The sequence below is a fragment of the Curcuma longa genome, chromosome 11, assembly GCF_044706935.1.
Source record: "Curcuma longa cultivar G26 ecotype Majalengka, Jawa Barat chromosome 11, ITB_CL_G26_1.1, whole genome shotgun sequence".
Lineage (NCBI taxonomy): Eukaryota > Viridiplantae > Streptophyta > Magnoliopsida > Zingiberales > Zingiberaceae > Curcuma > Curcuma longa.
Genome location: NC_133871.1, coordinates 25022135 through 25048302, shown reverse-complemented (window position 1 = coordinate 25048302; position 26168 = coordinate 25022135). Strand labels below are relative to the sequence as shown.

General features: G+C 36.9%; 5 protein-coding genes across 5 annotated transcripts; 4 read left to right on the top strand and 1 right to left on the bottom strand.

The window, feature by feature from the left end:
- Positions 1-490: 490 nt before the first annotated feature.
- LOC141837851 (uncharacterized) lies at positions 491-13472 on the top strand. Its single transcript, XM_074725222.1, has 11 exons — positions 491-731; positions 1339-1516; positions 2432-2632; positions 2799-2921; positions 4612-4649; positions 4726-4846; positions 6853-11718; positions 11832-11957; positions 12174-12278; positions 12370-12512; positions 12937-13472. Exons 2-11 carry the CDS (start codon positions 1439-1441, stop codon positions 13166-13168), a joined length of 6033 nt encoding a protein of 2010 aa, XP_074581323.1. The 5' UTR covers positions 491-731; positions 1339-1438; the 3' UTR covers positions 13169-13472.
- Positions 13473-15200: 1728 nt separating this feature from the next.
- On the top strand, positions 15201-16129 carry LOC141837853 (uncharacterized). Its single transcript, XM_074725225.1, has one exon. The coding sequence runs from the start codon at positions 15299-15301 to the stop codon at positions 16025-16027; it is 729 nt and encodes a 242-aa protein (XP_074581326.1). The 5' UTR covers positions 15201-15298; the 3' UTR covers positions 16028-16129.
- A 1500-nt stretch (positions 16130-17629) lies between these two features.
- LOC141837852 (SPX domain-containing protein 3-like) lies at positions 17630-18969 on the top strand. Its single transcript, XM_074725223.1, has 3 exons — positions 17630-17896; positions 17996-18152; positions 18366-18969. The coding sequence occupies exons 1-3, from the start codon at positions 17672-17674 to the stop codon at positions 18734-18736; spliced, it is 753 nt and encodes a 250-aa protein (XP_074581324.1). The 5' UTR covers positions 17630-17671; the 3' UTR covers positions 18737-18969.
- A 2067-nt stretch (positions 18970-21036) lies between these two features.
- On the top strand, positions 21037-21712 carry LOC141839893 (large ribosomal subunit protein uL15x-like). Its single transcript, XM_074727744.1, has one exon. The coding sequence runs from the start codon at positions 21089-21091 to the stop codon at positions 21539-21541; it is 453 nt and encodes a 150-aa protein (XP_074583845.1). The 5' UTR covers positions 21037-21088; the 3' UTR covers positions 21542-21712.
- A 1294-nt stretch (positions 21713-23006) lies between these two features.
- On the bottom strand, positions 23007-25894 carry LOC141837854 (transcription initiation factor TFIID subunit 9). The gene is made up of 2 exons (XM_074725226.1): positions 25604-25894; positions 23007-23598 (listed from the first exon to the last, which is right to left on the bottom strand). Exons 1-2 carry the CDS (start codon positions 25886-25888, stop codon positions 23278-23280), a joined length of 606 nt encoding a protein of 201 aa, XP_074581327.1. The 5' UTR covers positions 25889-25894; the 3' UTR covers positions 23007-23277.
- Positions 25895-26168: the final 274 nt, after the last annotated feature.

The window sequence follows — 26168 nt, the reverse complement described above, 5'->3', positions numbered from 1 at the left end:
CAAAATTTTAATTGACATTTTTATCAAATAAAAATATATATTTTTCCCATTATTAAAACAAAATTCTATGTTGTATGATGTACTCAAATCTCAATTATAGTAGTTAGGTGGTAGTCGTTGAAGAATGCAGTCACAGGAAAGAGTAGGCTTTAATTCATGCAATTACATCATTATTTTTTTCCCGATAAAACAAAATTCTCAATTTGAGACAATCTTGTAAATGTTTAAAATTTACTATTATCCTTAATTTGATGATTAATATTTGTAATTATCAGTGAGACATCAGGCTTTGGCGCGACGTCTCTTTTCTTAAGTTAAACCCCCTTCTCTCTCTCTGACTCACTCTCTCTCTCTCTCTCTCTGGGATTTGGTGAGTTCGATCGAGCCCTAGGCGATTGAGCTGCATTGCGATCCGAAGGAGTTTCTTAGTTGCACGTTCCCGGAAGTATCGTTGCCCCATCTCGCCTTGGAGCCTCGTCCGCGGTAGTCTCCTCCGCCCTCGCTTGATCGCCAAGCACCAGATCCGGAGTTTGGTGAAGGCGTCGGTTGAGCTGTGTGCCCTTTTTGTCTGCCCCTACGCACGCGCACTCTCTTCCTCTTCCTTGCTCTGTTTATACCAGTGTATTCTCGAAGCTTAGGTTGATGGTTGGGACAAATCTCAAGCGGCTGCGATTTTTTCAGGAAAAAGATCGAGTTTTGGCCAGTTGACTGATTTTTTTTCACTCTTCTAGGTGAGTTAATTGTTAATTGGCCGGTCTCCTTATCTCCTTTTTTAATTAGTGAATTATTTGGCGTACCTGCGTCTCAAAGGTTCGCATTTTGTGATTTGCTAGTGAAATGTATTGATCTTTAATGCAAATCTTTGTCCACAGTTAACGTCTTGGGCGATTGCGTCGGAGTTCCTTTATCGGTTTTATTTCAATTTGATTTGGAATAGCTTGATATTTAGTGGATCGCACCGAGATTGGAGCCGTTGGATACGAAAATGTGTGATTTGTAGAAAATCTAATGTTGTTCTCCAGATTTTAATCTGAGTTTCTTTGTCTTGTTTCCGATTCGTGCTTACTGTTTCATATCTCTCTCTCTCTCTTTCTCTCGAAGAGCTGCATTCAGTTGGATCCGTGCTTACTGTTATGATTTTATATACATCTCTTTTGGAAGAGTTGCATTTAAGTTATTCAGTTGGATCCGTGCTTGGTGTTATATTTTTATATACATCACTTTTGGAATAGTTGCATTTAGCTTATCCACCTGGTATTTTAGTTCATTTCTCAAATTATATTGATGAAATAAAAAAGTGAATTAGATTTTCTTGATGCGTTAATGTTTTGCTTAAAGGGACGCAATTCATGGTCTTGTACGCATTGATTGAAGGGAGCAACTAGGAAGGAGAAGAAAGGTGTTTTTTTTGCACCTGATATTTAGTGATTCGGAAAAAATGTCGAGGATGGCTAAATGGAAGATTGAAAAGACAAAAGTGAAAGTCGTCTTCCGCCTACAGTTTCATGCGACACATGTACTCTCTGCCTTTCCCTAGGGGGTTTTCCTTTATTGTTTCTTTCAATGAATTGACTAGCTGGTCAAATGAAACTTTATTTATTTGAATCTTTTGTATATGCTTATTTTCGTTTGATGATACTTTATCTTTATCCTGTTTTGCATTCAATTTTCTTTTGTTGATTCCTTGCTTAAGGAGATTTGCTTCCTAAAGTTTATATGGTAATGCCCCTCACAAAATAGCAGACTATGGTGATATACTATAAAAAATTATTAGTTTTCCATAAGTGATAGCATAGTTCTTATTGGTTTCTGCAGCATGCATTTGTTACTATAATTCATGTTGGTGCTAATCAGACATTGCAATGATATATAATTGCACAATATTAAATTTAAATCTCTCTTTGACTGTCTATTCCTCAACTGTCTCTCTATCTCCTCCAAAGGAATTTGTTGTCTTATGATCAAGTCCAAAGGAGCATCAATATAACAGCAAAAACTAGTTATGGTTTTGTACATTGTTTTCAATATATCTAGATTTCTAGGGAAATTGTGGTCAATTTAGTTGCAATATTTTGTTTCCTCTTTATCAGGTAAAATGCCTATAAGATTGATCATACTATAGGCTTTGCTGTGTTACTAAATTCTCATATTATGGAATATTGTTCAACTCATGATTTGCAGCTGTTTTCCATGTTTTGTTTGATGTCAGTTGTAGAGTATCTAATGATTGAAAAAAGTGCATTTTAAGACTAACAAGTTACTTATACTCTAGTTAACCTGATATTAGTGCTGATACTGGTAGCAATATACTTGCTCTGGACAATTATATTACACCTGTAACAAGTAATAATGAGCATGTTTATGTAACATAAGAGAGATTTTCTTTTTTAAGAAACTTAAGATTTTAGAGAATTATCTTTGCTTGTTTCAGATTCCACAACAAGGGTGGGACAAGTTGTTTATATCTTTTATCCCCATCGATGTGGGCAAAACAACCGCGAAAACAAATAAAGTTAATGTCAGGAATGGGAGCTGCAAGTGGCCAGATCCGATCTATGAAACTACAAGACTTCTCCAGGATGCAAAGGCTAAAACATATGATGAGAAGCTGTACAAGCTTCTGGTGGCGACGGTATTTAGTTCTTTTTTACTTTTTGTTCCTGGTCAAATCACAGACTTAGACAAGCTTGCCTCTGAATGCCACTGCTACTATATTTACTTAACTTTTCAACTGCTACATGTCATGTGAGGTATGCAGCTCATCTTTATTTATTTGCTTTCTGGAATGTATTTCACAGGGGTCTTCCAGGTCAAGTTTCCTTGGAGAAGTTAATATCAACCTTGCAGACTTTGCAGATGCACTAAAACCTTCATCTGTTTCGTTGCCTCTTACTAATTGTGATTTTGGAACAATTTTACATGTGAGTGTTTTTTTTTTTTAAATCTTCAACAATTTTTTTAATTATTTTTGAACATGTTTGATTCTCTACCATTTGGTATGTCTTTATTATCAAATTTAAGCCAAAAATGAGTGCTTGCTTGAAAAATTGTGAATCAGTACCTTTCTAGGGAAATTTAAAATTGACAGCCCAGAAGATGATATCTAGCATTTGGTGTTTAACATTTGAGACGTGTTGACAATTCATTTTAATTATATCTTCCAAATTTTTGAATAGTTTAGATAGCTTGTACGAGGCATACTGGATTCTTTGTTAGTTCTTGGTGAAGGGACATTCAAACTTTAGGGATTATAACCTCTTGACATGCTGAATCTGATGGAAGAAGGATAAACTTAGATTATCAATGTTAGACAAATATATAGCATAGTCTGCTTTGCAATATTATGAAACAAAATTTTACACATGAAAAATAGTGATCCATATTTTTTTTCTTGTATTCTCGCTCTCCTTCCTCTGTTATCTCTTATTATCCTACTAGTAAACTAGCTATTTATGCTAGAGCTAGGAAGTTTCATCATGAAATTTTTAGCACTAGAATTCGCACATTAAGAAGATAACCATTATTTAAGCACCTTGACTAGACACAGATGAAAATTTTTTATTCTTGAGTAGTTAATTCGAATAATCAAACCAGAAGAATTGAATACTATCTGAGATCACAACTGGAGTTTATTCATCTTTTAGTTATGTTCAAATATTTATATGCAGAATACTAAATCAGCAATACCATCATGACTGACACTGAAGGTATCAGAAAATATGTGCACAGAGATGCATGGGATACTGAAAGGGGATGACTGAGCCTATTCTAATATATATTCTTGCATTTACCACAACAATTTCTCTGCAAAATGTATTAATGTAAATTTCAATTAATTAAATCCTTATATTGGGATCATTTCTATTAAATTATGAAATACTCAGAGAAAAACTAAGGGCTTTAGGTTAAGAACTAAGTAGAGGCAAGGGGGAAATGTAATATCAACTTAAAACCAATGGAGAAGTTAAGCAAATATTTTAGGTATTTTAGATATATTGTTCAAAAAAAAAAGGAGCTATTGAAGTTGACAACTTTTGTGGAGCTATTGAAGTTTAAATTTTGGTAAGAAGTTACAAGAATTGTAGGTGAATAAAAAATCTGTACAACAGATGACATGAGGATGCACAATGGGCTTGTGTTGTTGCTAGAAGAAATTTAATAAAGAAAATACTTAGTTCACAAGGATTAGGTCTATCAGCTTGGAGAATAAAATGAAGAAAAATCATGAAGGATGGTATGGTGACTAAAAAAGGCTAGTAGATGGTGTTTGGTGAGATTAATTGAGTATTTAGGGTCAAGGGGTAAGGAAGACCCAAGAACTTATAATATTGAAGTTGACAGGCTGCTGACTAATCTAATTGGTAAAGGGCCTTGGTCTGATTTGGGACCAAACCTTACCTTTATTACTGAAATGGGTTTCTCCTCACAGAAAAGAGAGATATTATACTACACTAAAAAAATAAAATAAGATCTCTGCTGCTTTGTATAGCCAGCCTTAGGCTGTTGGGTCATTGCGGCTTGCTATTTTTATTAGATTCATTTACTGCAATTTTATTCTTCATCATTGTAATGGTTTTTTTCCTCTTTGTCCTTTTTTTGGGTGTATTCCAGGTCACAGTCCAACTTCTTACTTCCAAAACTGGTTTCAGGTGCCACTTAATAAGAAACATTTTTTCTCTTTTGTTAGCATTTGTAACTTCTGTCACTTGTTGCGTTGCTATTCAGAGAATTTGAGCAGCAAAGGGAACTGAGTGTAAGGGGGATTCAGATGATATCTAGCAATAAAAATTATCCGGTTGATACTGACGCTGCATCACCAGAGATAGTGGATGAAGTAACAGAAAAGGTTGAGTTTTGTATTTTAAGGCGTGTTATTCTTGGTTCCTTTTGACTATTTTGTCATGCTTCCATTTCTCAAATTAATGTTGTGATTTGGTGGAACTCTGGAAGATTCATGCAGTGCTAACCTTTTTCTGGCACATCAACAAGGAATTTCAGTTACTGTATCTTTATATGCAGACTACCTATTAAGTAGACATTGTAACTGTTATACATAAATATGTGATTTGGTCAGTCATATTTATGTCCAAATAAGATGGGGTTTTGGAAGACCTAACACTGGATCATCTACAGCTCTATATTAACTTCAACTCAGTGCAGTGCAAATGTTATTACACATTAATAAGAAAAAATAATTCCATGCACTTTGGAAAAAGGCGGCTCCCTAATTTCAACATTGAACCTATTAATCAAGACTCGAGAGAAAAGAACATAGTTCATGGTAAAATTAGGTTTGATTTAATTTATTCTTGGATTTAGTCAGAACCTGGATCTTACTCTGCAAGGTATAATCAACAGAAAAGAACATGGTTTTAGTTAAAATTAGGTTTGATTTAATTTATTCTTGGTTATAATTCATGGTATAATCTTTTTATTGTTTTTTTACTTCATCATGGTGTGGTGACAGTGCACATCACCTTTTGTAATTTAATGGTTTTGATTGATTCTTATGAAAGACAGTCTCAATAACATTCATCTAGATGTTTGTGGGCTTTCATCTACATTACATTTTTTATCCAGTCATTCATCACTAAGTACAAGAGTGCTAATAGGAATATCTTATTCCTACTCTAGACTCTCTTGTTAAATAGTCCTACAACTTCAATTGTAGTTTTTTCATTTGAAAGGAAAAGATATACAGTTCATTTAATTGTCTTTAGAACCTGCTCTTAAATCAACTATTAGGCTATAACTGGTTTGCCTTTAGCAACTCATGTACCAATTTCTTAGTTAAGTCAACTGGTATGGTTCCTGCACGCATCACCAAGTTTTTGCGAATAACATTTTTTTTCATATTTACCTATAACTTCTTTTAACTTGAGAAATTTTGTTGATGGCTGCATGCATTTTTATCAGTTCTTCTAGATCCTGCTTTTACATTGGCTTTTGTAACTGATATGCATAGGATACAACTATAGCAAAGTTGCCTTTGTGAATAAATCCTTGTACAGTATTCATCATGAGGTTCAATCCATCTCATTTACGCACCAATTTCAGGTTGTATATAAATCTCTTTTCAACCAGGTAGACCTACCTTCTGAACTTGCTTCAAACTTCTTGAAATCAAGTTATAGTTATTGACTTTTAATGATTCATGTTAGCTCCACCAACCCATTATAAAATGCTAGTGCGGAAATTGTTGTAGTATCATAACTTCTCAATTGAAAAGCTTGGGTACCTTGGTAGCAAAACCCCAATTTTGGTATGGATCAGTGTGAATGTGTGATAGAGTGATCCATTGAAAGACTGCTGTGCTAGCTAGTTCTATGATCCAGTCTTGAAACATCTAAATGATCATGCCAACTTTATTTTTCTGGCCCTAAAGATTTTCAAAACAATTGCATGCCTCATTTTGGCAATTACTTATGGAACGCCTTGTCATATCTTTAAATCCAACACCTTTGGCCTACATTTTTTGTTAGACTTCCATAGTTCTGTGTACACTGATGGCATTCATGGTTCACTGAACTTTGTTAACAAGGTTATGCCCAAATCTGAGCAATTAACTGTTTGCAAATCTTACCAGTCTAATTGTTCAAATTAAATGCAGGATGATAACCTCCTGAAATTGATGTACCCAAGTACTTTTCCAGGGAGATTCTTTTTTTTCTCTCTAGCTTATATTTCCTCTAATACCCTTAAAAGTTCTTGTTGAAGGAGAATTGTTGATATTTCTATCAGTCATGGTAAATTATTTCAGACAATTGTACTGCATCTCCTTATTATTGAAACAATTTTGTTGAATGTAATTGATGAGTTGTTGAATGCTTGATTATTTATATCTTGGATTAGGCTAATCTGAGAGTCAGATTTAAACAAGATAGAATGAAGCTTCCTTCACTTGAACAAGTAGGAGAATCAAATGAAGAGTATGAAGATTCAGCTGGTGGGGTGGATGGCTCATCCTTCACATCTGAAAGTTTAAATGCTGAAAAGAATGAACTTCAAGGCATGCATGAAATAGATAGCTTCAGTATTACCTCTACTGATTTGCCCCTCAGCCAGAGGCCTTTGCCTGGAAATGAGGAACACAGTGTCAGTCAGCTCTCTGCACAGGGGAGAAATGATTGGACACATGGATGGAGTTCAAATTTTTCTGTTGATAATGATCTACCAACAGCTTATGGAGAGAACAACCGATTCAGAGTGAGATTGGAAGTTGCAGAGTCAGCATTTTTACAGCTTAAGTTGGAAGCAAGGTCATTACAGCGAATTACAGATGAATTAGGTGCAGAAACAAAAAGCTTATCCGAACAGCTTTTACTTGAGTTAGCTTCAGGAGAACAATTGAGTCGGGAAGTGTCCTTGTTAAAATCAGAGAATGCAAAGTTCAGAGATGATCTGGAAGCCTTAAAATCTTCCAAAGCTATGCTCCAAAAATTTGACAGGAGAGCTTCTAGTCCTTTGTTGTCAAACAAGAACCTTGTAGATGATTTAGTTGATGGTAAGCTTCAAGATGAATTTACGGTTGCTGAAACTCATTACATGTACCATGATTTGCGGGTCAAATGGCTTGAGAGTCTACTGCTAATTGAGAGCAATGTCCAGGAAATCCGAAATAAGGCTCGTTTAGGGTATCGTGGAAGTGATTTTGATTTACTGGGTTCTGATTTTGAGCTTCTAGGATGTTTAATCAGTGACCTTAAAAAAGATATTATCCAAGTAAAGAGTTTTGAGAAATCTTATGGAGATAACACATATCTAGGGGGTGCAGTTCATTGCCTGGATTCTCGTGCTGCATATCATGAGTATGACACACTTAAGAAAGATATTGAAGCGCCAAGTTTAAGAGGGGTTGGTAGGTTTGACCTCTTAACAAAACTAGAGCATTCGACAATGGAAAAAGAAAGTCTTACCAAAAAGTTGGAGCAGATGCAATGTTACTATGAATCGCTAATATTGGAATTGGAGGAAAACCAGAAGCAGACAGTCAAGGAACTGGAAAATCTCAGAAATGAACATTCCTCCTGTCTGTACTCAACATCTCTTCTTCAAAACCAGATTGAAAAATTGCATCAAGAGATGAATGAACAGTATATGGCTTTTTCTGAAGATAGGAACAACTTAGAATCTCAAAATAGAGAATTTGAGAGAAGGGCTATTGCTTCAGAAACTGCACTAAGTAGGGTTCGCTGGAACTATTCAATAGCAGTTGATCGCTTGCAGAAAGATCTTCAATTACTATCTTTCCAAGTTTTGTCTATGTACGAGTCAAATGAAAACCTTGCAAAGCAAACATTGCTTGATGATAAGCACTATGATGATGAATGGTCAGATGAGGCCATGGCATATAACATTAAGGATGGCATTGTGACTACAATCAACCACGAAAGTTACCAGTCAAGCATTTCAGGAGTTCAGACAAACAATGGACTTCATGAAACCAGTCACAAATATTCTCCACATAGTGGGATATCCACGTCTGTTTCCTGTAAAGACAGTGGAGTGCCCCACATGCAGTTGCAAAGTAAGGATGATGCACGTGTAGATGGATTTGGTTTATATAAGACTAGACAACATGCTTCTATTTTTACTCAGGTTAACAACATCTTTACTGCTGATCTATCCACTGTGAAACATATAGATGAATTTCCTTCTAGATCATCGCTGGATGATGCTGTGTTAGACACTCAAAGGAATGGTCTATATGCTGAAGCAGACAGACAAAACATGACTGATGCAGATGACATACAGGAGTTGAGAAAATCACTTCAGAGGTTGGAAGTACTTCATTCTGATACTGAAGCTGAAGCTTTGGAAATGTATTTTCTTAATGTGAATTTAAAGGTTTTCTCTGATGTTTTACTTGGGGCATTGCATGATGTATATGGTGGTGTACAGCATATGAAAGAAAAAGTGTTTGAACTTGCACAACAGCTACAACATGCTACAGAAGTTAAGGAGAATTATGTGCTTAAGCTGCATAAAGCAGTTGAGGATTCAAGAATACTGATGGATGATAAAGCCAAATGCATCTCCAGATGTGAAGATCTAACATTGAAGAACCAGATTTTGGAAGCAAAACTCCAAGATATCTTTTGTGAAAGTACTTTTCATAGTGAAAAAATTGCAGAATACGAGAAGATGTTTGCAGAATCTAAAGCTTATGAAACAATGTACAATGCATGCATCGAAGAAAGGAACAAGTTCAAAAGTATGTTGAACAAGGAAAGCCAACAGAAAAGATGTCTTCAGACCGAAATGAGATCAATGAATTCAGATTTCAAATTACTAAAGGAAGAATTTGACAAGAAGGCTTCTGAAAATGATAACATGCAAACTTGTATTGCTAATATTCAAGAGAAATTAGGGCATTTATTTGCTTCAATGATTTCTTGCAATGAGCAAATAAATTGTTTTGCTCTTGATGACACCTCTGTATCACGTCAATTGGAAGCCGGAAACTATATGCCAGTTATTGCAAGTCTGGAACAGTTCCAGCAAGAAGCGGCAGAGAAGATACTTCAGTTGCTTAAAGAGAATATGAATATAAAGGAAGAGAGAGATATTTCTCAGAGATCTCAAAACAACACAGAACTAAATTATCTGAATATGAAGCAGAAGTTTGAATCTGATATAAATGCAGTAACTGAAAAGCTAGTAATGTCCAATGCTTTGGTTGAGAAGCTTCAAAAAGAACTACAAAATGCTTTCGAGAAGATTAAGATCAGTTCAGATGCTGAAGAGAAAACCGAATTGATCAATAGAGAACTGTCATCAAAATTGGCAACCTTAGAAATGGAATTGCAGCAGGCTGTTGAAGAGAACAAGGATCTAGTTAACCAGCTAATTCTACTAGCAAATGTTAAGGAGGATCTTGAAAAAACTCAGATCAGTCTTACATGTTGTATGGAAGAGAAGAGGACTTTGTTGATGTCTATACAGTCAAAGAATGAGGCTTTCACCCAAATGGAAAATGAGATTTACAGTTTGAAACAAAGTCTGCAACTCATCCAAAGAGACATGCAGACAGAGAAAAGAATGAGAAAGGGACTTGATGATGCAGTTGCAAGCCTTTCAGCACAGTTGGAGGAAAAAGAATGTGAGCTGTTATCTTTATATGAAGGAAAAATGGAAGTCGCACAGCTGCAGAATATGATTTTGGAGTTAGAAAGAACAAACATTGGGTATAAGGATCAACTTATGAAGAGTGAAGAAAGCCGAAGTACTTTAGAGAGTGAGAACTCATCCTTAAAAGTTGAAGTTGTGGATGTGAGAAATCAATTGGTAGAACTTCTCGAGGCTTCATTAGCTTCTGAAATTGAAGTTACAGTTATGAGAAGTCATTTCTGTGACAGGATGCAGGATTCCTTTGCACAACTTAAGACATTAGAAAGAAAGCTTGAGGAGGTGACCTTAAAAAATGCAGATCTTATTGCTTCACTTGACACACTTGCTGAGAAAGAATCACAGTTAATAGACAAAAATGCAAAGTTATCGATAGTTCTTCAGTCATTACAATCTGACTTTGATATTATTTTTCGGGAGAAAGAGAGCCTTATTGATTACGTAAACAAAAAAGATGCAGAACTTGAAGAGGTGAAGCTTAGAGCTGCAACAGTGGAAGCTGACAGTAATTCCCACATGAAGAAATATGAAGGTGAGATTTATCAGCTGAAAAACATTATGATCTTTTGTGAAGAAGAAGTGTGCAACTTAAGGTCATCCAGGGATGCATTAGAAATTACAAATGTGGTACTGAAATCTAAACTAGATGAACAACATATAAAAATATCATTGCTTGAGGAATGTGAGTCTCAGTTGAGAGCCTTACAAGAGCACCACAATGAGTTTAGTTGTAGACTCTCAGAACAGGTATTGAAGACAGAAGAATATAAGAACCTGTCCAACCTTCTAAGGGAACAAAGAGATAAGGCAGAGGCAGAGTGTCTTCAGGCTCGAGAAAAGAAGGAGAACGAGAGATCATCACAGGAATCGCTGAGAATTGCTTTCATTAAAGAGCAGTATGAGTCCAAGATCCAGGAGCTGAAAAATCAGTTGTTTGTCTCCAAGAAGTATGCAGAAGAAATGCTATTGAAATTGCAAAATGCTCTTGATGAAGTGGAGAGCAGAAAGAAAACTGAGGTTTCTCTAGTGAAAAAGTTTGAAGAGTTATCAGAGAAAATCTCTAATTTGGAGTGTGAGCTAGTTACAGTTCTGAATGAGAGAAATGAACTAGCCAAAGCTCATGATAGGATAACCAATGAACTGGAGTGCACTGTCCTGAACCTCGAGTGTTGCAGGGAAAAAAGCCTAAAGCTTGAAAACTCCCTGAAGATATGCGATGATGAGAAGCTAAAGCTTGAAGATTCCTTAAAGGAGTCTAATGAAGAAAAAAATAATGTGAGAGTTGAGCTTGACCTGGTTAAGAGGTTGTTTGAGAATTTGGCCTTAGATGGATCTGTTAACCATGAAGGCAATAGTGACTCTGATTTTCCTTCCATAACATCAATTGAGCAAATTTTGCAAGATGACAGCTTTGAATTCTCAGCAGTCTTCCAAGAATTGCCAAATTACAAGGATACTGATTTGGGAATAGATGCTTCAATTGTGGATTTCACAAATTCTCCAAAAAATAGAGATGTTGGAGTTGCGCTGCCAACTATTGCTGATGAGAAATCATGCTCTTATTCCCCTCCAAATTCAACAGCTTCTAAGGTAACTGTAGTTTTCACATTGGATTTGTAGTTTTTTTTAATATGGCACACACTGAGAATTTCATGAAAGTTAATGTTTAGTTTTTTATATGCCATGCGCCACTTCTTTTTCAGGATACTGAAAGTGCACTTGGACAACAAACCAAATTCACAGATAATGTAACAGATATAACTGACATTGAGGAGCACTTCAAAGAGCAGCAGAAGTTGATGTCTGGCATAGGCATGCTACAGAAGGAGGTAAATTCACCAACTTTAATATAATTTACAACTTCGAAGGTACTCAGTCATAGCAAAGGCTTTACTATTGGAGGTCATTTCCCTAACAGTAATCTGCAGCCATTATGCATCAACAAAGTAGAATTGGGTGGTTTGGCTCCCTTCATGTTTAATAATCGGTACTGTTAACATCAATCTAATACTTCTATTTTCTTCTAACTTGCTGAACCTTTGCAGTTGGAGAAGCTAAGAAATGAGAATTTATCATCACTAATTCCTTTAGAAGACCAATTTCTATCATCCCATCAGATTTTAGAGAGAGACTTATCACAACTTGACCTGGTATGCATGACTTAAAATGATCATGTGGTACGCTGAATAATTGTATAATTCTTCTTGGGCCATATATCAATTTGGAACTTCCCTTGGTTAGGCAAATGAGCAACTGGGAAGCATTTTTCCTTTATTCAAGGAACTTCCTGAAAGTGGCAACGCATTGGAAAGAGTACTTGCTTTGGAACTTGAGCTTGCAGAAGCATTGCAGTCAAAAAAGAAATCAGATTTTCACGTGCAAAGGTATTCATTCTTTCAATCACTGTTTATAATTGGTGTTTTTTTTTCTGTATGTCCGAAGTTTATTTCCTAGCAAAATTTCCTCTTTTTTTTTTCAAAGCTTCAGTCATGGGATTCATTGAGCAAAGTAATACAACATGCACAAGCAACCTACCTGATTTCACTACTAGTTTATGCATATTGCAAGGAGAAAGGAGAACTAATCCCTGTTAATTTATGATTGAATAGGGCCCCCTGCACAAGGATTTACAGTAAATTTGTTTCTGATATAGCCAATTATGTAACAATGTTTGTCACATTCATTTAGTTTAGCTTGCACAAAAAATATAACTATTGTTTGGCAGTCGGAAATGTATCTTTGCAAATTGAATTCAGGTTCTGGATTGGTTATCAGCACTCATCCTGACTTCTTTTGACTGGCGTGCAGCTCATTCCTGAAACAACATGACAATGAGGCATTAGTGTTCCAGAGCTTCAGGCACATCAATGAACTGATAAAAGAGATGCTGGAGTTGAAGACTCGATACACTGCTGTCGAAACTGAGCTCAAAGAGATGCAAGGTCGATACTCTCAACTCAGTCTGCAGTTTGCGGAGGTAGAGGGTGAGAGGCAAAAACTAGTAATGACCCTCAAAGCTCGGGCACCAACAAGATCATAGCCCACAGTGCAAACTTGCTCCTCGAATGCTACTACCCTTTTCGATCTTGGAAGCTATGTTCATTTCCGCTACTTTGGACATCTGGTAGACGGAGAATAAGTGGCGAGGAAGGAGGATCTTTACGTTGAGATTCGGAGATGCATGAGCGGAATTTAGCATTTGAAAGAGGATCATATATCATGGTAAAGTAAATAGACTTTCTTTGTTTCAACCTTTGCAAGATGAGCTTAGTGGCATAATAATATGTTAATTGTCTACTAAATGTAATTTATCAAGGCTAAGAGCACAATCTTTCACAAATCTTCAGAGTAATATATATCTTGAGATCATGTTTTTTCTTGTTTGATTCATCAAGAGATAATTTCTGCAAACAACAGTTACAATGTGCTTTACTCCTTTAATGGAAGGGCGCATAATACATCCTTAATCCAAGGTAGGTTGTAGATTATGCGGATCAGTCCATGAGTTTATTAAAAAAAATTTTAATTTAGGTTGTGGATTAAACGGATTAAATCTATGAGTCTATTGAATTTATCATTTTAATTTTATATTTTGAAAAAAAAAATCTTCACTCACGGCCAATTTAAGTCTGTCATAAGTCAATCCATCTTGGTTCGCAATCCGCATGAGTTGATCTGTTTGAATTCGTTTTTAAATAGATTGATAAATTTTAAATTTAATTTATTTAAATTATTGGATGGGATGAATTAATCCGATCCAAAAATACAGCGCTACTATTTATATCAGCAGTTAAGTCTGAGAAGTCCGAAAGTAGTAAAAAGTTTATTGCGTTGTCTCTACCAATAATACCTCACGATTATGACGCGATGCAATTTTTATTTTTATTTTTCAATTAACATTTGTTCAGCTCAACTAACTCGATGAGTCATTTTAGAATACACGTGTCACCTATTGTTTTATTATGTCAGGATAATCTTATCCACCTCAAAAACTCGTTGACCTTTCAACAAAATCTATTATTAACTAATTAAATTGCTTCTAGAAACTTGAGAAGTGTCGCTGCTCTTCTCCACTGAGACTGGTAGAATTTGGACTCTCAACATCACAACGCGGGGCGACCTTCTTTCCTTCCCCGTTAACTAATCAATTAATCTTCTCACCCAAAACCCACTCATCCTCCGCTAATCACTGGGATTAGATCGTGAGGATGAACGGCGCGGGTATTTTTTTAATTATGTGAGACAGAGGTAATCACGTTTGGAAAAACGTCGCCACCTGGATAACAAATTAGTGATATATATATATTTTTTTTAATTGGAGAAAATTTCACTTCTCCCCTTTGAAGATTACCAGTGTGTTTTTACTTTGTTATCTAAAATGTTTTTAAAATGGCATGTTAGTTGCTCTTGTCTTATTAACTGGTTAAAGAAATAGTCTAAATGTATGGTGAAATTTTCAAAACCTCGAGGATGAAACATATTTTTTTTTCTAATCTATCAACTCTTTTTTTTTTTAATTTTAAAATTTTTAATTGATGTTAGTTATCTAATTTACATCGATTAATTATGGAAGGTTCAATTTAGTCCCATAAAAATTTTTCAGATCAACTGTTTATTAAAGAAATTTATTTGTTAATTAATCAAAGTTAGCACTTGATCCTTAGATGTCTAACAAATTAAAAAGATATTCTACCATTGTACCATTATCCCGGAGATCTTATCTTTTTTTTTAAACTGTGGATAGTTGTTTGGTTGATCAAATAGATGAGAACGAAAAAAAAAAATCAAATTGAGACTAAGTTAAATTGCAATCAATGATGGGTTTGTGTGGAGGATGTCTATTAAAAAAGTTTCTTGAAAAGGAGTAAACTGAAATTTTCTTAGACTTTGGATGTAATTGTAAAATGTTAACGGTTCCCGCGGCTTAGGTCTTGTCTCGATTCGCCTTCTTTGCCCCCGCGGCTTAGTTCTTGTCTCGACTGGCTTTCCTGCGCCCGCTTGTCGCCGTCGACGCGCTCCCCCGCCGCTTTAAATACCTCGCTCACCGCCGCACTCTCCCTGCTCCACTCGGCTCTACTCTTCTCCACGCTGCTCCATCAAATAGGGAGTTGACCAATTGAACGACCCAACTGTAGAGATTAAGAAAATTTGATCACGAGTCGGCACCCGAATGAAGCCCGAGAGCACCAGGTTGGCGGCGGTGGCAGCGGCAGAGAAAAGGAGGAACAGGGGAAGAGCTGAGGAGGAGGAAAAGAGGAGGAGCGGCGCCGGCGAGGCAAGGTACTTGGGGGTCAGGAAGCGACAGTGGGGGAAGTGGGTGTCGGAGATCCGACTCCCTAGGAGCCGGGAGAGGATATGGCTGGGATCCTACGACGCGCCGGAGAAGGCCGCGCGGGCCTTCGACGCGGCCGCGTTCTGCCTCCGCGGCGCCGCCGCGCGGCTCAACTTCCCCGACCAGCTCCCGGCCGAGTACACCTCGGAGGCGGTGTCGCACGAGCAAATCCAGGCCGCGGCGGCGCGGCACGCCTGCAACCAGGCCGCTCCGGCAGAGGAAGAGACCGCGCCGAACAACCGACAGCGTTGCGAGGGCGCCGCCTCGCCGGTGAGGTTAGCGGCGGCGGACGACGAATTGCCTTTCGCATGCGACGACTTCCCGTTCGAATTCTTTCCGGTGGCGGCGGGGCACCAATGCCCCGAGGTGCCTCCGGAGGTCGGGCCGGAGAACCGGGAGAAGGCGGCGCCTGCGAAATCCGTGGAGGTGTGCGCCGATTACCCTTTCGTGGACGAGGACTACTTATCCAACGATTTCTTTCTCATGGCTGCGCCGCCGCCGCCGCCGGATTGGTACGAGGATGGGATTGGGATCTTTGATGAATTCCCAACTCTTTGGAGCTTCTAGAGCGGAAGAAACCACAAGAGCCCACACTAATTAATTTATTTATTAATATTATTATTTTATTTATTAAATATTTTTCCTGCTCGATCTAAGTTGGGAATTATCCGAACCGGATTAAGAAATATATATAATTCATACATATTTTGAGATAACAATAACCATCAAACTAAACAAAAAAGACGTTCAGTTTTTTCTCAATTTTTTTAAGTTTATAAAAACTTCAGTTGCCGTTTTTTAAAATTATTCTTTTCTCAACAAATTCACTAAGGAACCTCTCGATAAATATTTTTTAGAACTATTTTATATATTAGTATTTAAGATTTACAATATCATTATCAAAAAATAAATTACAAATTAAAGCATGCCATTTATATATAAATATTAAATCAAAGAAATGGTAATGAACTAGCTTTTTTCTCCTACTAAACATTATTTCATAGTTTTTAAAGCTAATAGATTAATTTTTCAATTGATTGTTTCTAAGTTTTAAAGGTCTGATAAATTCATTTTCATTTCTCAAAATTTCTTTTCACTCAATATAAAAATTTGAAGAAAAATAAATTCAAAGGAAGGTGTCATAGCTTTTTTTAGTTGCAGGTGCATTGGTAGCTTCGTTGTCTAGCATCTTGCAACTTAATTTTTTTGATATACGACTAAAGAAAAAGCATATCCTGTAATCTTTGAACAACTCCAAGTATAACAAAGAACAAATAACTAATTAATCATCATAAAATGTGACTCATTAAGACAAAGATGTGGAGAACACTAAGCTCTCTCTATTTCATTAATAACTAATCCAAACAGTTTTGTTTTGTTTTTCAAAAAAGTCAAACAACGATACAAAAGACTACGAACGCAATTGCATTTGACAACCAAACACATTTCTCAAAAGCCACCAGTCTATATGAATAGAATCACAATAAATTCAGAAGTCTACAAGTTACTCGTTCGAAAACATGTGTAAATTGAAGCAATGATGTCAATAAGTTACCGCTCGAAGATGATCCTAAAGCTTCCATAAACCTCTAAAAATCTCTTTTCACGTTGCCCTTGGTCTCTAAGCGCCAAGCTCCATGTGCCAAAGTCTCTTAATGAATCTAACTATAATAAATTTTATACATGAGATTATGAAAAAAAAAATCCAAAACAGTTAAGCGATTGGTCAAATCAACATACTATTGATTGAAGATCAATGAATCAAATCAAGGAAATCACAAGCTAGGAGTCTAGGATTATGTCTCACCTTTGTCTTTGACTCTGACTCTCGGAGGATCTTGCACAGTGCCTCACTAGATCCTCCGGAATCTACTGCATATCCGCCACTTGTCTTGTTCCAATTAGACAATCACAAGAATTGAAAGCAAGGAAAGGAAAAAGTCTACCTTTCTTTTTGGAGACTTGCGGCACCAATCCGCCAATCCCCAGCCTTGGGTTTTGGGGTTCCAAAGAATATGCTAGCGAACTACTCCATGCTTTGATTTCACTACCTCAGTTCATCCTAACACGCTTAGTATATGCTCCCAAATATTCCTCCAACCCCCCAACCCCCCCCCCCCCCCCCAGCTTATAATCATCTGCTCTTCTTGGTGGTTCAGATACCTGTACTGATCAATCTGCCAAGCTGAGATCAGTTCAGATTTAGGAGACATGAAGTTTGGCAAAAGGCTCAAGGAGCAGATAGAGGAGTCTCTCCCAGAATGGAGGGACAAGTTCTTGTCCTACAAAGACCTCAAGCAGTTGGTGAAGCTCATCCCGGAAGCCCAGCCTTGCTCCAAGGTTGAGGCTGAGTTCATCGAGCTGCTGAATTTCGAGATCGACAAGCTCAATGACTTCTTTGTTGAGCAGGAGGAGAAATTCATCATTAGGCAGAGGGTAAGATGCTTGAACAAGTAGATTCATGACTCAAGTCCTGAGCATTCAAGCCAGATCAAGAAATTTGTGGAATAAAAATTTGATCTTTTTTGGTGGCAGGATTTGCTGGAGATGATCAAGAGGGTGGCTGAGGTGTATCAGACAAGAAGAAGAGAGGAAGAGTATGTAAAGGAGATGTCAAGGATTAGGAAGGAGGTTGTCGACTTACATGGGGAAATGGTGCTGCTGGAGAACTACAGCAGTATCAACTACACAGGTCATTGCCAATTTCAAGATCTTCTACTTAGCCCCATTAGACTCATATGCAGTAAACCATTTCCTGCATGAATCAAAAAAAGAGAAAGCTTTAATCTTCAATTGCGAAGAAAAACTATTCAACATTAGGGTCTGATGAAAAACTTATTCCACTGTCACTTTGAACCCTTCTTTTCTTCTTTCCTATGCTTTGTACCGGACTTGATTATTGCAGGGCTAGGCAAGATCTTGAAGAAATATGACAAGCGCAGTGGGTGCCTCCTGCGATTACTCTTCATTGAAAAGATCCTGAAGCAGCCTTTCTTCACAACGGATCTCATCTCGAAGCTAGTCAAGGAATGCGAAAGCATTACAGATTTAGTGTTCCCTTCTAAGGCCGGTCATCAGCAATTGAAACAAGAAGAGAAAAGGAAATTAGTAGGAGAAGAGCAGAGCATTTTTAGGAGCACAGTTGTCGCTTTGATGACAATGCAGGAGATGAGGAAAGGAAGCTCCACTTATGGACAATTCTCACTGCCTCCTTTGAGCTTGCCTGATGTTGATCTACTGCAATCCTTACAGCCTCCTCCCGTTCCTATTCCCTGATTCATTAGTTTTTCTTTACTCAACAGCATCCTCATATGCTTGAGAATATACATGCAATAATATTCTGCTTTTGTTAATTACCAGGATGAAGTTATGATATGAGATTAGAAACTGAGAGACTCAGCATACATATATTGGTTATTTTTGGAAAAACTTCAGTCTTTTCAATGAAGAAATTGTCTGGGTATCTCAGTATAAGATACTTTGGCAGTTTGGCTTGTTTTATGTTTCAAGATTTCAATGGCTAAGCTTCAAGATAAATCTCTTTAGTGCATGTCAATTGCAGGTATTGTTGTCTAATTTTGAATTGTGAAGAAAAACTTCAAAAATTAAAGGAAAGAAAATAAGAAATCAATAAAGGCAAGAGATGATTGGACATAAAATTCTTGCAAGAGTTTCAAATGTTTTTTATATCTACTATTCAACAAGGAAGACTTCTATTAATTACCAGAATGGACTAATTATGATATGAGATTAGAAACTGAGAGATTAGGATTCTTCTATCAGGATGAAGAAATGAGATTAGAAAGTGAGAGATTCAGTGTATGAATATTGGTTATTTTAGAAACCTTCTGTGTCTTTTGATGAAGAAATTGTCTGGGTATCTAAGTAGAAGATACTCTGTTTTTTTTAAAGAATTCACAGGATATGCTTCAAGATGAATCCCTCTGGTGCGTGTAAATTGCAGATATAATTGTTTTATTAGATTAAATTAGAAATTTGGATCATGGAGAAAGACTTTAGAAATTAAAGTAGAACAAAAACTATATATATATATATATATAATAACGGAATAGTTAAGATAAACAAACATAAAATTTTTGTTTGTAAGAGTTTTAGATATTTTGTATTTTGTATTCAACAAGAAGGGATATTGTATGGATGGTTAAAATTGAGAACGGCTTCTATAATTAAATGGAAAATTTTATAAGATAGTGATATCACAATTCATACATTTGCATCATAATGTTGTGTTGTTAAGAAGTATCATATGACAAGTTATTATAGTAAAACTAAAAATGGTAAGATGGATGTGTAGAGTTATTAGAAAGAATAAAGTTTAATATATTAATATTCGAGAGCAATTGTGGCTGCAGTATATGCTAAAAAATGAGAGGAAATATTAGAGCATGTGCATAGCCAACTAGTTTTATAACACAAAATGTACATAAATGATGAAGCTCCCTGTCTAAGTAATCAAAGTCTTATAGAGATCATTTTGCTTTTTGAATTTAACCACCATCCAAGTAAACAAGAAAATTCTCCATCACAGCCAAATCTATACCCAGATCACATACAGATGATACTACAATCATAAAAGATCTTGTCTTCCACGTATGGAGGTGAACTAAATGGAATTTATCCTGCTACTGAATAAAAAAAAGACCCGTGCTCATAGAACTCTTTTTTGATACAGTTTCACATTAGTGTTCAGGGCCAAAAACCACCTCCACCTTTACCAGCTATGGTTGGAACTGCTATTGGGATTGTGAGAAAACATGCACATGATACAAGAGCATAATTTTAAGAAAGAAAAAAAAAACTTTCTTAACCAGTATTAGATTAATATGTAGAAGCTACTGAAGTAATTTCACACTTGATTAACTGAAAATACAGGTTACAGTGCCTTATGATCTCTCATCTCATGGTTTATGATCAATCATGTACAGTAGTCACTGGATTCTCATGTTGTAGCTAAAGAGCATTCATACTCTATAAATTTTATTCTTTCGTTCAAGTTCAGTCTTAATATCACAAAACTTATAAACAAAACGGGGTTGGTCTGAATACATGAAGCAGTGGACCAATAACTATCCTTTGTTGTCAATTGAGACATTTTGTCGAGCAACTTGAGTGCGCTGCCGAAAAAACAGAACAAACAGAAAGCACGGAGGAAGAGAGAAAGTTGACTCACTGGCGTTGCCTTGTGCCCTTCCAAGTTCATCTTCTTCGACACCGGTGTAGTTTCTCAAGAGAAATCATCTCGTCGGACGGGGGCTGGCTGCGTCTTCCCTATTTCCGGCGATTATAAGCCCCTGCTCAGTGCTTATCAGGTACTTTCGAAAAAATAGAAAATGTAGGATTAAAATAAACTTACGCCACTGTAAAAGGGTAACTATATAATTTCAAATTCTATAAGGATAATAATATGAAAACAACAGGATCATTCTCCACCGGGCCGAATATCCGTGAATTTCATTGGATCATTTACCGTTGAGTGCTAATCATACGGTCGAGCATCAATCTGTATGTATATATAAAGCATGGCCGTTGTTTAGTTTCCACTCTTCTGTCTTACAGACTTCGTAGAAACCCTAATCGGAAAATTAGGGCGGAACCGCCGTCGCCGCCATGACAACTCGCTTCAAGAAGAACCGGAAGAAGAGGGGCCACGTTAGTGCCGGACACGGACGGATCGGCAAGCACAGGAAGCATCCCGGTGGTCGAGGTAACGCCGGAGGCATGCACCACCACCGCATCCTCTTCGACAAGTATCACCCGGGTTACTTCGGGAAGGTCGGGATGCGCTACTTCCACCGCCTCCGCAACAAGTTCCACTGCCCCATAGTCAACGTCGACAGCCTCTGGTCCCTCGTCCCCGAAGACGTTAAGGAAGAGGCCTCCAAGAAGGGCAGCGGACAAAATGCCCCGCTCATTGACGTCACCCAGTTTGGGTACTTCAAGGTCCTCGGCAAAGGGGCGTTGCCCCCCGGCCGCCCCATCGTCGTCAAGGCCAAGCTCGTGTCGAAGATTGCTGAGAAGAAGATCAAGGCTGCGGGCGGCGCTGTCGTGCTCACTGCTTGATCCTGTCGGTTAGTGCTCCATAGCTCGAGTGTTGGTCTCGGTTTCATTTGGATTTCTGGCGTTTGTTTGGATTTGGATCTGATGAATTCATTGCTAAATTACTGTGGTCGTCAAGTTTTTGTGTCTTCTATTAAACGTTTTGATCAATTCGAATGCTTTTTGTTAGTCAAATATGTGCCTTTTTAATTTTTTTCCTGTCTTAGTTACAAGAGCTATTATATTTCCAAGAAGCAATATAAGCATTCATTCCTTCTCCAAAAGACTAGAATGATCCTAGCTTCATTTTCTTTCTTATGGGTTCTGTAACTTAATAAAATTTGAAAATAGAACTGCCAAATTAAATTTCAGAGGCAAAATAAGATCTTCCATGAACACTAAAGGAAGAACAACACGGTTATGAAGACAGATTATTGGCGAATGCTGCTGTCAGTATGTTACAACTTCTTATGTTTTCAGTAGTCTCAAACATGGAGTTCGCGTTTACCCAGCAAGGACAGGAGAATTATTTTTGACCAAAAAACTATGGATTGTTTGTCTTTCTTTAGAAATTAAATCTTGATGAATCATTATCTTACTGAGAGAAGAATTATATAAAGAAAATCATACTTGCTCTTGAATCTTTATAATTGTTTTTCTGTCTTTAGCAATTAACTTTTGACGAATCATTATGTTACTGAGAGAAGAATTATAATAAGAAAATCATACTTGCTCTTGATGCATCATTATGTTACTGAGAGAAGAATTACAATAAGAAAATCATACTTGCTCTTGATGAATCATTATGTTACTAAGAGAAGAATTATAATAAGAAAATCATACTTGTTGTGATGAATAATATGCAAAATATTCATCAACTAGCTCATTTTTGAAGCCATTTAATAATTTTCGTGCAATTTAATACAACACACACTAAAGATGAATTTTCTTTTTAACAAAAAAACTCTCTAATTCATAAAATACATTACTGAGGCAAGTTGTTTATTGTCATTTTTTTTTATCAAAGTGGGTTCTTTTACATAGAAATATAGATGTTTCATTTAGGATATTAAAAATCTCATAATAGTAAAAAATTTTAAAAATTTTCATTCATATGAAAACTTGTCTTTAAAATTATTAATAGTCAAACGTGTAAGCTACTTGCGTAGGTGGGGTCTGTGGATATAGTAATTGAGGTAATGCAAGCTTTCTCGCAGAAAAATAAAATTGGTAATTATGTCCACCAGAATTTAGTATAGCATCTCAATATTAAATTATTTATAAAAAAAGAATATTTTTTCACAGAAAAAATGTTTTTCAGTACACAAGGAGTCTTGGTGCCAGTTTGCATCTGGATTGAGATGGATTTTGCAATAAATTTGAAACCTCTTTCCATCGGAAAAAACATACAATACGACCAAAGAATTAAAAATACTAATTCAGCCAAGATGTATCAATTAGAAAGTGGAACAATTAAGCAAGCCACAAATAACAGGAACTATAAATTTAATTGCCATAAGTAATAGCAATGGATACAAAATATTCACAACTAAAGTTGAGACGTGTTGTGTTACAGATTCAAGGGAAGCAAATGAACATTCATTTTTCTTGCCATAACAATATCACTTCTTGAGAGGTTAGATCATTCCATGGCCTTTAAGTAGTCATATAAACTTGCATAGAGCTTACATTCATATAGTTGATCCTAAATAGTCTGGATGAACATAAGTAGATGATGCTGGTGATGATATAATTGATCGTCATTGACCCCTTGGACGCTTTGCTGCTGAAGAAAGAGGAAAAGACACTCTCTGCTGAGTCTGCTGGAAAAGTTGTGGATCGACATAAACAGTCCTCTGCTCCTGGGATAAGTTGTTGTTAGAGTTAGGGTTTACATTAGCACCGTCGCCACCTTCCTCCTCTGTTTCTTCAACCTGAGCAGGTTGCTTCCTTGGTATCAGTAGCTGGTAATTGGGGCTGATCAAGGTGTCCTGCTCGGGCGGCAAGGGAATGCTTCCTGGTGGCGCGATTGTCTTGGGCAATGGAACCTTATTCTTGTTCTTCGCAAGTTCGAGCAGCACCTGTAGAATACAAGTCATGTGGCATATAATGCGAGAATTACCACTCTAGAATTAGATGACATAGTTCGATGGGTAGAGAACAGATTTTGAACCCTGTAACAAAACTAATCTTAACAACAATAAAATCTGGGCGGACTGACGGGAAAATTAGCGCTTTCAGTTGACAAAGGAAAAAACCATTACTAGTATGAGAAAAATAGAGCGTGATGCTACTCTCTTAGTAAGTTTTTTTTAAGGAAAAATATACATGAATAACAACCAACCGAGTTCTAACTATTTAGAGTTGAATCTTGCTATTGAACTCTATGTGAAGCTGTATCGCTACTAGCATCTAATTCCTTTCAATTGTTTTAAAGTTGGTAAAGTATTTTTATTGGCTTTATTTGTCACTCACAACTTCAAGTCTAATTACTATCCAACATTAATGTAAGAGATAAAAATCCAATATTACAGTATATTTTGAAACATATAAATGGTAAGGGATCAAGGGATGATAAAAAAACTTCCAAAAGGCATGTCATTAGAAAGCTTTATATAGGTATATGTATCTCTCTATATATAAAAATATAAAAGCCAGAAAAAAAGTAGAATACTAGGTCAGATCTAATTAGTCTTCTCATATTGGGTGATAAGATAAGGGCTAACAAATTTGACGTGTGTGTGTGTGTGCATATATATCAGATAAGTTGCTGAAGTGTGTGTGTGTGTCTATATATATATATATATATATATATATATCAGAGAGCTTTCATTTAACAGGAAACCACAAAACACAGAAGATGAGATGCCTAGACCTAATACAATTGGTTTCATCTGAACTAAGCTCACTCCAACTCAATCAGGACATTAGAGATTTAAGGCTAGGATTGACATAAATTGAGATATGCACAGAAGCTAAGTTTCTTCCTACACCTTGCTGGTGACAATTAGATATATCTAATTTCAAGAATCATGTATATAGTCACAAAATGGGAGATCAAGCAGGCAATATTGAATTCATTGTGATTGCAACAAGAATACATGTGGTACTTGCTTGTACATGATTTATCATAGTAGGAACAAAATGGGGGTGTGGGTTCTTGTATATAATGAACTTACCTTCTGGAAAACTATATTCAAAATTTATAACAACAACTAATAAATATCATTTCAATGAATACTAAAAAAGGTGTAGCAGGAAGTAGATATCAATTTATTTTATTTATTTAGAATAATATATTCCCTCCAGATTCCAATAACTTTGGTGTTTCTATACAGATTAGTGCCTAAAGATTACAAGCAAGCGTGTCTGGATAGGAGGGTCACTGTTATATCCTGGATAGGTTGTTTTCTTAAACTTGAACGACAGGTGTAAAAATCACTCTTTAGGACAGCATGCATAGTATCATGTTGATTGAGCAACAGCATTTTAGTTATATTTCTCGTGAAAAAAAAAAATATGGGAGATTGTTGGCTTTAGCTTTTGGAAACGAAAACCAAATTTTCGTTCCTCTGTTGCTATTAAATATCATTTAATTGAATAACAAGAGCTCCCAAATGTTCACAGTCAACGAAGACATAGTTATGGCTTTATAAAGCCTTGGCTTCTCTTGTAACAAGGTGTAGAGACAAAAAAAAAAAGAAGTAATATTCATATCGCTTGATCTAGAAATAGCGTGTCCATGAAAAAAGTAATATTTATGTGTTGCTAACCAGTGCCTGAAGGTTGTATCGCTTTCCGCTAGCCTCGATTGCAGAGGAGGACCTCGACAAAACCTTAGTAAAATTTACTCTCTTGATTCATTTCTTACTATGGTATTGAATTTGTCACAGGTTTAATTGTCAGTGATAACGGGTTTTGTATCAACAGAGTCAATGAGAACTCGATATACTCTGCTATCAAATTCCAACACAAAACTACGCATAGAAACGCAACAGTGAACAGATAAAAGGCGAGGGCACGAGATGAAGCTTAACAATGGCCTGGCGCCTTGTCATAATAATTAGGGCTCGGGGAGGGGCGTACCTCGCGCGGCGGGGGCTGCGAGAAGGAAAAGTTGACCTTCGCCTGGATGGCGAGTCGCACGTCGTCGGGATCGATGGAGGTCTTGGAGGCATGGTCGGCGTAGATCTGGGCGTCGGTGAGCACGTCCACCACGTAGCGGTAGGTGAGCTCCAGGAACTGGTGCACCACTCGAGGCTCGTACTCTCCCTCCCCCAGACCCATCGACCGGAGTAGCTCCTTCACCACCCGGGCGTCCCGCGGCTCCTCCGCCTCATCTCTCCGCCCCCCGCCGCCGTCGCCTTCCATAACTTCCTCCGAACGAACCCCTTGTCCTTCCTTGTTGGGCTCTACCAATTAAATAGAACATGAATTCGGCCCAACAAAGAAAAAGTAATGTGGCCCAGACCCAATTCCTTTTCTAAAAAAGGCATATGGGGCAAAATCCATCTAATTAAATGTATTCACCCATATTTGACGAAACTATTAATAATTTTTTTTTTTATTATCATGCTTTTCCATTTAGCACATGACTATAGTCCACAACTCAAGAGAAAAAAGGAATTAAAAAAATGAAGAATTTCATTCT

Excerpts from the sequence above, each read along its gene's own strand:
- LOC141839893 (XM_074727744.1), top strand. The coding sequence starts at position 21,089 with ATGACAACTCGCTTCAAGAAGAACCGGAAGAAGAGGGGCCACGTTAGT.
- LOC141837851 (XM_074725222.1), top strand. The coding sequence starts at position 1,439 with ATGTCGAGGATGGCTAAATGGAAGATTGAAAAGACAAAAGTGAAAGTC. Across the intron at positions 2,633-2,798 it reads ACAAGCTTCTGGTGGCGACG|GGGTCTTCCAGGTCAAGTTT; the intron begins GTATTTAGTTCT and ends TGTATTTCACAG. Across the intron at positions 12,513-12,936 it reads TCAGATTTTCACGTGCAAAG|CTCATTCCTGAAACAACATG; the intron begins GTATTCATTCTT and ends ACTGGCGTGCAG.
- LOC141837852 (XM_074725223.1), top strand. The coding sequence starts at position 17,672 with ATGAAGTTTGGCAAAAGGCTCAAGGAGCAGATAGAGGAGTCTCTCCCA. Across the intron at positions 17,897-17,995 it reads AATTCATCATTAGGCAGAGG|GATTTGCTGGAGATGATCAA; the intron begins GTAAGATGCTTG and ends TTTTGGTGGCAG. Across the intron at positions 18,153-18,365 it reads CAGCAGTATCAACTACACAG|GGCTAGGCAAGATCTTGAAG; the intron begins GTCATTGCCAAT and ends TGATTATTGCAG.
- LOC141837854 (XM_074725226.1), bottom strand. The coding sequence starts at position 25,888 with ATGGAAGGCGACGGCGGCGGGGGGCGGAGAGATGAGGCGGAGGAGCCG. Across the intron at positions 23,599-25,603 it reads CGCAGCCCCCGCCGCGCGAG|GTGCTGCTCGAACTTGCGAA; the intron begins GTACGCCCCTCC and ends TGTATTCTACAG.
- LOC141837853 (XM_074725225.1), top strand. The coding sequence starts at position 15,299 with ATGAAGCCCGAGAGCACCAGGTTGGCGGCGGTGGCAGCGGCAGAGAAA.